Here is a 12872-nt window from a genome sequence, read left to right as displayed (position 1 = left end):
AATTTGCATAGACTCGCACCGAGGAAAGGCGGTGGGTATACGCGGTGCTACTGCATGTCTTAAGTGGGGGGGGGGGGGGCATAGGACCCCGGCGCGCTCAAAATTCAGAGAACGCTTCGCGGCCGCTAGGCCCGATAGTGGTCCATGCCCAAAACGTACAGGGGGTATCGTCCCACGGGTGAACAAAACATTATAAGTATTGTTAGCACTGTATTACCGTGGAAAAAACTCACCTAAACACGTGACTGCCGAGGTGGAGCTTGTCCTGGCTTTGCAGCTCGGCTGGCCGCCTGTAAAACCGCTCTACCCGCTCTCCCATCCACCTGTAGAACGTCCTTCAGGTAGCAGTCAGAGAACGTGGACGGGCTCTTCCAGGAGGCCGCCCTTGTAATATCACTCATGGAGACCCCTTTAAAGAAAGCCCATGAGGCCGACACTCCCCGTACTTCGTGGGCATGAACTGGACCATCGGACGCTGGCCATCCGCCCGGCACCGAGCGGATGGCTGTGACTATCCAACGCGCGATTGTATCGCGGGACGCTGGTCGGAATGGTGGAACCGTGGACACGAACAGCTGTTCGTGGCCGGTTCGGATTGACTTTGTGCGATCGATGTACCACTTTAGGGCCCGTACCGGGCACCAAAGCTTGTCCCCCGCGACCGCCGAAAAGGTTTTAAGGTCGGGAACAAAAATATCCGGGGGTTCGAAAGCACTGGATTGATTTTTGGCTAAAAACCCCGCCGCAGGGACCAGGCGGACACCTCCGGGTTCCCACCGGATGTGCCCCGCCGCCACCGTAAGGGAGTGCAGCTCGCTACGTCGGCGAGACGTAGCGACCGCTAACAAAAAGGCCACTTTGACCGTTAGATGTAGTAGCGTGGCCCCACTCAGTGGCTCGAAAGGGGGTTTTGCTAGTGCTGACAGCACGCTAAAGAGGTCCCAGGATGGGACCAGTTTGCGCACCGGGGGACGGGTGACAAACATCCCCTTAGTCAGCTGTCCAATCGCCTGGTTATCTGAGACTGTCGAGCCGTCGGTGAATCCTCCGTGGACTGCAGCAATGGCCGAACGGTAATTTTTCACCGTGGCCGTTGCCAGCCCGCTATCAAAAAGATATAGGAGGAAATCCCCGACTTCCTCTACAGAAGTATCGGCGGGATGAATAGCTCGCCGCCTACACCATTTAAAGAAATGGCGTAGTCGGCAGTCATAAACTCTTCGGGTTGAGGCCCTTCGGGACTGGGCGGCAACTTCCGCAGCCCGTCTCGAAAGGCCCGCTGCTCTGAGGGATCTTGTGACAGCACCCAGCACGTCAGGTGCAGGTCCCTCGGAGTCGGATGCACTACTCTGGACCCGGGCTGGTATATGAGGTCCGGGCGCTGTGGGAGAACTACCGGCCTGTGTACCAGGAGCCTGACCAGCCGTGGGAACCAGGGCTGTCGGGGCCAAAAAGGGGCGATCAGGAGAACTTTGCAGTGATCCTGCTCGATCTTTGTCAGCACCCGTGAAATGAGGGAGATGGGCGGGTAGGCGTATGCCAACAGCCCCTCCCATCGCATAGTCAGAGCGTCGATCCGCCATGCCCCGGGGTCGGGCCCCTGGCGCAGTAGATCGGCAGTTGATTGTTCGTCCGAGAGGCGAACAGATCCACATGAGGTCGGTCGATAAGCAGGAAGAGCGACTGGGCCACACAGGGGCGGAGGGACCATTCTGTCGGGACGATCCAGCCCCGGGAAAGAGCGTCGGCCGTGACATTCTCCTTCCCCGAGATGTACACCGCCGACAGGGCGATCCCCTGCTGTATGCACCAGTGGATCAGGTCCCACGCTAGTGCACACAGCTGGGCCGACCGGGTGCCCCCCTGGTGATTGATATACGCTACCACTGTAGCGTTGTCGGAGCGCACCAGGACGGCCTGCCCCACTAGCTGTGCCCGGAAATGCTGGAGGGCATTCCGGACCGCCAGCATTTCCAGGACATTGATGTGGGTCGAGTGGTGTTCCGGGCCCCACACCCCCGCTATCTGGCGGGGGTCGAGGTTCGCCCCCCAGCCTTACAGAGACGCGTCGGTGACGACGGTCGCTGATGGTCGGGGCGGGCGGAACACCCGACCACGTGTAAGGTTGGCGTCCTCCACCCACCATTGAAGGTGGGGGGTCAGCCACGGCGTGGTAGGCACCGGGAGGTTGACCGAATGACGGCTGGGCCGAAAGTAGGAGAGGAGATGGAGCTGGATAGGTCTCATCCTCAGCCTGCAGAAATCTACTAGGTCTACCATGCTGGCCATAAGACCGAGTAACTTGAGCCAGGCTACCGCTGGCGCCACCGTAGCCCCCAGGAAAAGGGCCACGCACTGCTGTAAGTTCCGTACCCGTTCCGCCGAAGGGCGGGCTAGCCCCCTCTGAAGGTCGAGAGCCGCACCGAGAAAGGTGGGCACCTGGGAGGGGATCGGGTGCGATTTCTCGGAGTTGATGAGGAACCCCAGGCTGGACGTGAGGCGCCAAGTAAGTGTAAGCGCCGCGTCCGTTGCCTCCCGTGATCGGCCCACAATCAGCCAATCGTCGAGGTATTGAAAAATCAGCAGTCCTCGTCTCCGAAGTGCTGCCCCGATCGCCCGTACCACTCGGGTGAAAACCCGAGGGGAGGTCGACAGCCCAAAGGGGAGCACCCCAAATTCGTATAGCGTTCCGTTGTAGAGGAAGCGCAGGAATTTGCGGTGTTCGGCCCTGATGGGGACATGGAGGTAAGCGTCCCGAAGGTCCAAGCTCGCCCCCCATGCGGGCGTTTCGATTGATTCGAGGATTGCCCGCAGCGTTTCCATGCGGAAGCGCTTTGGGCGGATAAATCGGTTTAGGGGCTTTAAATTCAGGATCGGCCGCCAAGCGTCCGCCTCCTTCTTGGGAACTAAGAAGAAAGTGGACATGAACCCCGTCCGTGTCCCCTGGTCGGGGACAACGCGTATTGCCCGCTTGAGGAGAAGGGAACTGATCTCCCCTTCGAGGGCACGGCGCTTGAGAGGGTCGGACGGGGTGGGCGTTGGCCGAACCAGCATGTCCAACGGGGGGGTCCTCGTGAACTCGAGTGCGTAGCCGTACTCGATCGTCTCGAGGACCCATCTGTCGGACGTGATCTGAGCCCAGGACCCCAAAAATTCCTGAAGGCGGCCTCCCACGGGTCCGTCGGCGGGAGGTCGCCTGGAGACCGGGAGGTCACTTCCGCCACGCCCCGGGATACCGGGGGGCGGACGCACGAAAACCACGGCCCGGCTGGGCCCGCTGTTGGCCTTGGGCCGGCGTGCGTGCGTTCGGTGGTCCTTGGTTCCCACGAAAACCGCCACGGGCGGGTCTCTGTGGGCGCCTACGTGGAATCACAAAGGAGGCTTGTTTGCCTTTCCTTGCCGCCGGTACAGAGGTCCGCGGCTTCCTTAAGTTGATTTTATCCGTGGCCTTGAGGCGACTGGCTTCGGCCTCCATGGACTCCTGGAATTTCCCTGCAAACAGGTCTCGTCCCGTTAGGGGGAGCGCATCAAGTCGTTTGCGAGCCCCGACGGACGGGAGGAACAGAGCGTCTAGGACATTTGCCCTACGTGCAGATGTTGCTAGGGTGGAAACCCTCGTAAACTGATCTAGGACCGTGCGCAGGCCATTATCCAGGCAGTGGAGGGCCGCCACCATCATGTCCGCTGGGATTGCCGAGTCCTCGTCGCCGGCAAGCGTGAGGTACTCGGACAGAAGGAGCAAAAAAGACGATGTTCGCATGCCAAAGCGTGAAGCTGAGTCTATCTTCCTGGCTGCTTCTTCCAACTTCCCCCGCGCCTTGTCGGCGAAGGGAAGTTTAGAGGAGGTTGCCCCCCTGTCTGCGGTCAGCTTGTCTGCCGCCGAGTCCGGCAGGACTGGGGTCGAGAAATATTTATCGAAATCCCCGGGGGGAAATCGGTAATATAAATCCGCCCGCTTGGGGTAGGCCGTCCAAGAGGATGCCGACATGATGCCTTCGATGCGGTCAGCGCATACCCGGTCTAGCGGCATCGCCGGGAAAACATTCCCACTCCTCGGAGCGGGGCCAGTCCTTCTCTTAAAAGACCGTCGTTCCTCGGGGGCGTCCCCCGCTTCTTCGGCGGGGAGACCTAACACCCGGGCCATGTCCCTTTGGACAAGGCGCAATTCAGTTTCGGCAATCGAAAGCCGTTGAACTGCCGTGGTCAACTCGTCCTCTTCCGGGGACGAGTCGCCGGACCCGGGGGGGTCGGATACACTCACTGATTGTTGACCCAAAGGCAGGGCTGTGTCTAACAAATCATGGTGTTCTGCATCCCGATCGGATACAAAGGATCCGGAGGGGTGTATGCTAATCCCCGTCTGGGACTGTGGACGTGCACCCGTGCGTGACCGCACATCACCCTGTTCCATCACACCCCATGCAACCTCCTGTGTGGTGACCGTGGGACGGTGGCTGGGAGGGGAGGCCGGTGGCCGGCTGACCGTGCACGGCACGCCGCCTCGATCCTGGCGCACCCAGCCATGACCGGATTGGTCGGGCTGGGTGTACGGTCCCGAAAATTGGGAAAATTCCTGAACCTCGCGCCGGCCGGATATTGAGGCCGCTAAGGTTTGGAAAGCCGTGAGGAATTCGTCTCGGGAGAGCGGCTCGCTACCCCGATGATGCTTCCTATGGCCGTCAGGAGAGGAGTCGTCAGACGACCGAAGATGACGGTCTTTTCTGGTCCTCTGCCGCTTATTCGGTACCCGCTCACGGGACGAATCCGAGGCTCTCTCTGAGCAAACTTGAGTGACAGGGATGCCCGAACAACGGGTGAAACCCGAAGACGAGGGCGGGCCCTGTGAGTGGGGTATCCCGGGGGAGTCCCAGGTACCCGACTCCGCACCCATAATCCTTCTCCCCATGGCCAGCGCCCCACAGCCTATGGCGTGGGCAGGTGCCTTGTGGGTCTTAAAACCTCGCAAAAGGCCGTCACCAACCGTCGTGGGGAATCCACGGTGTCGGTGCGGGCCGGGTATTCTGAGCCGTGCGGAGGGGGGATGCCCTCCGGCTGCAGAGACCCCGAGGCGGTGCTGGGAGAGTGGGCGGTGCGCTTCGGAACGGAGCCACCTTTTGCCCTGCCTCTCTTGGTCGCTGCCCCGGCACCGTTTTTCTTGGCCTTGCCGGGGCGTTTGACATTCGACTGGTTCGACCCACGCACACTGACCGAAGAGGGGGAGCGGGAAGCAACCCCTCTTTGATCGGTGGGTAATCCGGCCGACGTAGCCGACAGAGGCTGCGTGGGCCGGCTGGAGGACTGCAAGCCGGGCGACGGAGTGTCGCCGGTGCAGCCCCCCGAGAGCTCCGACTGTCCCGGGGAAACGGACGTAACCCCAGTAGCGACAGCCGAAGCCCTCCCCAGTTTCTTAACACTACTCATTATTTATCAACGAAATCAAACTATAGTTTATTTCACAACTCACTACAACAACAACAACTACAACTCTACAATTATCAAGTCTTTTTAAGCACTCTTAGCGAGGAAAGGTTTAGTTATAACGGTTGAACTGTGAAACAGATTTAAAACACAACCTCACCCACTCGCGGCTAAGAGAAAAGAGGACGACTCCGTGACGGGCATGTCGCGGGGCGTTATGGGTAGGACGGTGGAGGGCGCTATTGTGTGTAAAAGTCTTAGCATTCTGCCTCACGGCATAGGGAATATGCAAATTAGTAATTCGACTCTACCGGTAAGTAGAGTGAAGTAGACCAATATAAATTCTCGTTAACGAGAATTACGGATTTGTTATAAACACATGTCATGACACGGCGAAACGCGCGAAAACAGGAGTGGGTTTTCCCGTTATTTTCTCCCGACTCCGATGTCCGATTGAGCCTAAATTTCCACAGGATTGTTATTTTATATATAAGTTGTGATACACGAAGTGTGGGACTTGGACAATACTGTTTACCGAAAGTGTATAATGGCTTTAAACTAATTCAAAATGTTTTATTTATCATACACAAACATGGTAAGTGAAATTAGGTTTGCAAAGATACTCGTTCAATATCATTATAAAATTACAGGAATTTAATTGAAACTGTTGATCACTAAGTTAGCTAAAATTATTTTGTTAATCAAAGTTATGTCAGAAATATCTTAAACAGGCCTGTATGGTAGGTCACTTCTTCTATTTTCACTTTTTGGGTTTTTTGTAGACCGAGCAAGTCGGCTACAACATCATCCGTGTCATAGTCACTTTCTATCAATTTACTTTGATCCATCATGCCACTGTCGAAGGAATGAGCGTATTTCCTAAATGTTGGTCTTCGTCCATGTGCATGTACCATGTCACGCACCACCGGTCGGGTGTACTCCAACTACAAGCAATACTTCACAAAATGCAAACATAATAGTAAATACAGGTTTTAGGAAGAAGAAGCTACTTACTCATCAATCATATGTGGATGTCCCCAGGAATCACCATCAATTCCACCATGGCCTGTATGGATGAAACTGTCCTTTAATGGAAGACTAATATCATCACTGTCTAGAGATCCTGAAAGGGATGTCATCAGCTTACGTTGGAAGAATCCAATTTGTTTGGTCCTTTTGTTTTGGCCACGCCACCATAAATTGTCTGGTCTGTAAAAATAAATTCAATCAAGTCAATAAAAGGTACATACGATGTAAACCTAAAACAAGGATTTTCCTGTGGCAGTTATTCTAGATGTTTGGGCAACAGCCTTTTGATTTTATTATAGTTTCTTTTAAGGTGTTCAGGCTTATTTTTTAGTTTTGCTTATTCTTTTCAGCGTACTTGTCTGCAAGTACATGTAAATGCATAGTTGCGAATCTTAAGACCTTTCTTAAATGAATATGAAAGGTCTTTTTACCTTTACTGCTGGTCTAAACCAGAAGTTATGGTAAGAATTATGTTATTTGGGGCTGTGGCGCCTAAGTGAATTAAAATATGAACAAACTTCTAATGTATGATATTTTGCTTGGCTCATGAGCATTCTAGAAATATGATATTGTATACATGTACATGACATTAAAGGTCAAACATTGCAGCTATGGCACAAATAAAGACTTACACAAGGTCGAACTTGAAACTTACTATATACCATGACCACAGTGTGCACATGACAACATAATTATTTTGAATGATGACGTCAATTGAAGTTTTAGTTTAAAAAAAATCATACGCGTGTATCTCAAGAACCATTACAAGGTCTTTGCACCATATGAAAGTTCATGAGGTATTAAACAAATCTTAGAAATCTTACATAGAGTGTGACCTTTATCTTCCGGTCGAAACCGGAAGCTGAAATTTTGTATATAAAAATTCATATCAGATTTACCTACAAATATATTAATAACGTGATTTTAACACATTCAATTATTGTACAAATTTTCATGTATAACTAATGGTACATTAATAGGCTTATCATTACATCAATTTCAAACTTTGGACAATTCTAAATAGCTAAGCTTGTACAATGTGTGGCCACATTTGATCTTTAGTTCCTGTAAAAACCAGATCTCTAGTTTAATTTTATTTCTCAAACATTTAAACTCATGAGTAGTATGAGTCTGAGGACCCTAACATTCATTCAATTGCAAGGACAGATACATCCTATATCTCAAAGCACAGGCGCATCTTATTTTACATTCATTCAATTGCAAGGACAGATCATCCTATATCTCAAAGCACAGGCGCATCTTATTTTACATTCATTCAATTGCAAGGACAGATACATCCTATATCTCAAAGCACAGGCGCATCTTATTTTAGTTCAAATGCAAGGACAGATACATCCTATATCTCAAAGCACAGCACATCTTATTTTTGTTTTCAGACCGTAGTCGTGGCTTATGAATTGAATTTCAGGCCTTCATTGTGCTCTGTGCCATTCAGCAATTTTGACTAAAATTTAAATGGCAAAGTTCTCCGATTTTAACAAATTTACTTAAATTTCAAAATTATTCAAAAAATCTCAAAACAATCGCAGACTCTGATTTCTGTACTGGCCTGTGCAAAACCTGAATGCGTACAATGCCCCTGCAACAACATTATGACAAAAATGGTGTTCTCAACTCATTGGTTGGTTCCTTACTCATTTGAACATACCAAAACACGCTCTTACAAAAAAGGAATCACACTTTCCTTAGGCCTGCCCACCCAGTGCAGATATTTTTGCTTGTCTCATGAACAAGCATGTGATGAGTTAGAGATGTGAAGATTATATTTATCAACAGCCAATAACAGCCTGGTGTCTTTTTTTACTGTGACAAACAAGTATTGTGACATTACTTCTGTGTGTGATATGAAAGTTGGTCATCGTCTTATGCAGCCTACATGTCTTACAACTAGAAACCCAACCTTGCGCGGTACATGTAGCTTGAGGCAGTTCCAATCCTACATTTTAGCAACAGGTACTACAAAGATTTCAATAGATGTTAATTTGCATTGGGGATAAAATGTATTTTTGTGTTTTTACCAATACATGTACAATTTATGTATACAGCAGCCTTATGTCTCCATGCACCAAGAGTTAACAGGGCTGGTGGTGGGGTTGCAATCCTGTTTCGATCGGCTCTTGATGTAACTTTAAAAACTGAAATGACCGTTTACCCATCTTTTGAAGCTATTCATGTTGAAATCACCTCCAATTCAAAAACAATCTGTCTGGTAAATGTCTACCGTCCTCCGAATGTGCCGAATGTGACTTTTGGTCTTTTTCTTCAAGATTTTGAGGGCATGGTTAATGATTATTTATTTCTTCCATCTGAAATTGTTTTAGTTGGGGATTTTAATATACATGGATAATTTAAATGATGCCATTGCCATCCAGTTTAAGACTATACTACAATCATATGGTCATAATCAGCATATCTCAGGGTCAACGCATATTCATGGGCCTGCTTGACCTACTCATAACTCGTGAAAATGCTACACTTGTTTCTGGTATTTATTTTCATCCTGGGTTATCTGATCACTTTGCTATTATCTCTCAATTATCACTTCAGAAACCACAACCCCCTCTAAAGTTACTATTACAACACGTGTTTTCCGCAATGATCTGGTTGTGTTACTCTCTGACTTTGATATAGTTTCTACCAATCTCGACTCTTGTGTGCAGAATTATGAGGATCCTTAGTAGTCTTTTGAATCAGCATGCACCAGCTCGGACTAGATCAGTTCGTTTAAGACCTCATAGTCCTTGGTTTAATGTTGCTATACAGACTGCTAGAAAACTGCGCAGGGTTCATAAAAGAAAATGGAGGCACACAAGGCTAGAAATTGATAGACAGTTATATATTGTAATCAAAGCAGAAAGGTTTTAACAAAATAATGAATGTAGCTAAAATTGAATATTACTCCTCTCAAATTACGGATTGTTTAGGCGATCAGGAAAAGTTATTTAAAGTTGTAAATGGGTTACTACATGTACATCAAGCCAAGAAAACGCCTGTCTTGCCCAGTAGTGTATCAAATGCGGTTCTGGCGGATAATTTTTCTCGCTATTTCAGCAACAATTTAAATTCTTAATATTCGTAGTATTTTCCCTACATGTAGCTCTACTACTTGTGTGTGCTCAAGTATCAAATATTTCCCACTTTGCATCTGCTACTCTGTATGAGATCAAGAAGTTAATAAGAAGTTCTCCTTCTAAATCATGTGAACTGGACCCCATACCTACTGATCTTTTAAAAAAGTGTATTGATGCTGTAGCACCTCTTATTTCTACAATTGTGAACAAGTCTTTTGAGCAAGGTAGTTTCCCCAGACAGTCTTAAGACAGCTTACATTCGTTCCCTTATCAAGAAGCCAGGTTTAGATGTTGAGACTTTGTCTAACTACTGACCGGTGTCTAATTTGACACATTGAGCACATTGTTCCAGATTGAATACTGTTATCTCTGACTCTGGCCTTCCTGATAAATTTCAATCAGCATACAGGTGCAAGCATAGCACTGAATCGGCACTCTTGCGAGTGCAAAATGACATTCTATGTGCTATGGATAACGGCCATGTGACTGCCCTGATTCTGCTTGATTTGAGTGCGGCTTTTGACACTGTGGATCACACTATTTTGCTCAAGAGACTTTGTGATATTATTGGTTTACAAGGTAATGCCCTTAAATGGTGCCAATCCTATTTGCAAAACAGACCACAACATGTTTGCATTGGCAACTCCACATCGGATCCAGTTGTTCATGATTTTTCAGTCCCTCAGGGGTTGGTTCTTGGACCACTGTGGTTAACGGTTTACACCTACCCAGTTCATAGCATCATCATGAAACACAATCTAAATTATCATGTATATGTTGATGACACTCAGTTATATTTCTCTTTTAAACCATCCCAAAAGTCTGCTGATGAGAGCATTAGTCGTATTGAAACATGTGTTTCTGAAATTCGTGTTTGGATGCAGGACAACTTCCTTAAGCTAAATAATCACAAGACAGAATTGTTAATACTCGGTTCACGGCAACAACTTGTGTAATTACATTGTACCTTAACTAAAAAGTCCTGCCATATAACGCCGATTTTAAAAGAATTACAATGGTTTACCGGCAAGCAGTAGGATTAAGTATAATTTTCTGTTTTTCCTGTATAAATCGCTCACCAACAATGCCCCTGCATATATTGATGATCTTCTTAGCTCATACAATCCTCCTGGCAAACTCCAGTCTTACAATTCTAGCCTCCTTATTGAGCATATATTCAATCAGTCATGGGGAGACCGATCTTTCTCACATGCTGCCCCATGTCTATAGAACAATTTGCCTGCACTATAAGCTTGGGCGATATTGCTTTTATTATCTCATGATATAGAATCAAACAAGTATCGCGATATTCGATTAAATCGCGATTTGAAGTCTACAACTCAGACATTTTACTATGCCCAATTTTAATACTTATAAAATCTAAACAAATCGAGGTATGGATCTGTGAGGTGTACATGTACTTCCCATGGTGTTATACATGTACCTCTATGAGTTACACACACATAAAGTGTCTTTTAAAGTGTCTACTGCGCATGACTGTTCTTACATGCGTGTATATCCTGCCCATTTCATTTCAGCTAACCAATAAGCATCCATAATGCACATGGGGTGACCTCTCATTCATAAAATGGTTGTGGATGGGTTGTGGTTTGTGTAATATGATCCCATTGTGGTCTGCAGTTCGGCGGCGAGGCGACGCACAAGGCTCCCACACAGGGGAGGTAATTGACACATTGTTTACTTCTGAAGTGTCTGTGGGAGACTGCCTGGGCGCTAAAGTCTTTGATGATATTTTTTTTCAATTGGGGAATCTTGCGGTTGGTTCTGGGACTTTATATTTTGTTTAACCGCCCGTTGTGGTTGCAAGACGTCTCAATTAGGGAAGACATCGTGATACTTCATTTAAACCACGATTTGCCGATAATTTGATTAACAAAAAAATCAAGACGATATGGCAATCGTTTAAGAAATGGTATCGCGATTTTTGATTATATCGAGATATCGCCCAAGCTTACTGCACTAGTCATCCGTTTCTTTGACCCTTTTTAAAAAACAACTCAAAACACATCTTTTCAAACAGGCCTTTGATTCAACGGTTTAATTATTGTAATTCTTTTTTGGTTACCTTTTATGATGTTTTCTTAAATATTGCATTTGTATTGTATTCTATACTACGCATGCTACATGTTCTAGATTTCTCTTGTATATTATTTTAATGTTATTGTTTGTATTTTAGCGCCATGAGCACTTTTATGGATTTGTGCGCTTTATAAATTTTCATTATTATTATTATTATTTCATCTTATCACAGCATGCGAAAGAAAGATCATATTTTCATTTGTGCCGGTAACGCCTCAAGTCTTTCTTAGGATCCTCGCTGTTCCCAATAGCGCCGCCTTTTGCAACAGATCTATTCTCACATTTGTCCCTATTTCATCAAGATGTTTCCCCAGTGCTTTCGGAATGGTACAGAGCCCCAACCACGACAGGCACTACTTTCACTTTCACCTGCCAAATATTACGAAGTTCCCTGGCCAGGTCTTGGTACTTTTTGATCTTGTCCATCTCCTTCGAAGCTACCCTTAAAGCTCCCGGCACAGCTTGTCAATGAGATGACACATCTTCTTTGCCTTATCTAAGACTACGACATCCGGATGTCTATGTTCTATAACATGATCAGTCTGAATGTTAAAATCCCAGAGGATCTTGACCTGGTCGATCTCTGTAACTTTCTCCGGAACATGGTCGTACCATTTTGCAGTCATTTGGACACCCCATTTCTTGCACAGATCCCAATGAATTACCTTGGCCAACTTGTCATGTCGACCTTTGTACTCCGTCTGGTCCATCTTACTGCACTCGCTGAAAATATGAAAGACAGTCTCCTCCGCCTTGTTACACATCCTGCACAAGGGAGAGACGTTCGCTTTCTCTATCCTCGCCTTCATTACATTTGTCCTCAGAGACTGGTCTTGCACCGCAGTAATCAAGCCCCCGGTTTCCTTCTTCAACTCTCCGCTTTTCAGCCAATTCCAGGACTTGTTGCAGGCCACTTCTTTAATACATCTTAAGAACCTACCATGAAGCGGTTTGTTCTGCCAATCTTGGTGTGTTTCTTCTTTCCTTTCCCTCTTGTACTCCTTTGGCTCAACCTCGCCCGCTTTCAAGTATTTCTGCGCTACTTTCAACAAGTTCTCCTCAGTTTTCCTAATATGACAATGCAAACTCCTGCGATCGATGTTGACACTGTCTGCCACACTCAGCAACCCCCTACCGCACTCTGCCCTTGGAAGATAAAGCTTGCTCATATTCAGATGAAATATGCCATTCATAGTCATCAGTTACATTATTATTATTATTATTATTATTATT

General features: G+C 47.6%; 1 protein-coding gene across 1 annotated transcript in view; it reads right to left on the bottom strand.

Annotated features, from left to right (window-relative positions):
* LOC139950595 (uncharacterized) overlaps nucleotides 1-12872 on the bottom strand; it is a 55803-nt gene that overhangs the window by 14219 nt on the left and 28712 nt on the right. Inside the window, exon 10 of the mRNA XM_071949350.1 lies at nucleotides 6433-6627. Within this exon, the coding sequence (XP_071805451.1) occupies nucleotides 6433-6627 (195 nt within the window). The remainder of the gene's footprint in view (nucleotides 1-6432; nucleotides 6628-12872) is intronic.

Source organism: Asterias amurensis, chromosome 18, assembly GCF_032118995.1.
Source record: "Asterias amurensis chromosome 18, ASM3211899v1".
Taxonomy (NCBI): domain Eukaryota; kingdom Metazoa; phylum Echinodermata; class Asteroidea; order Forcipulatida; family Asteriidae; genus Asterias; species Asterias amurensis.
Note: the sequence above shows the minus strand (reverse complement) of the source record. Positions and strands in the feature narration are given on the sequence as shown.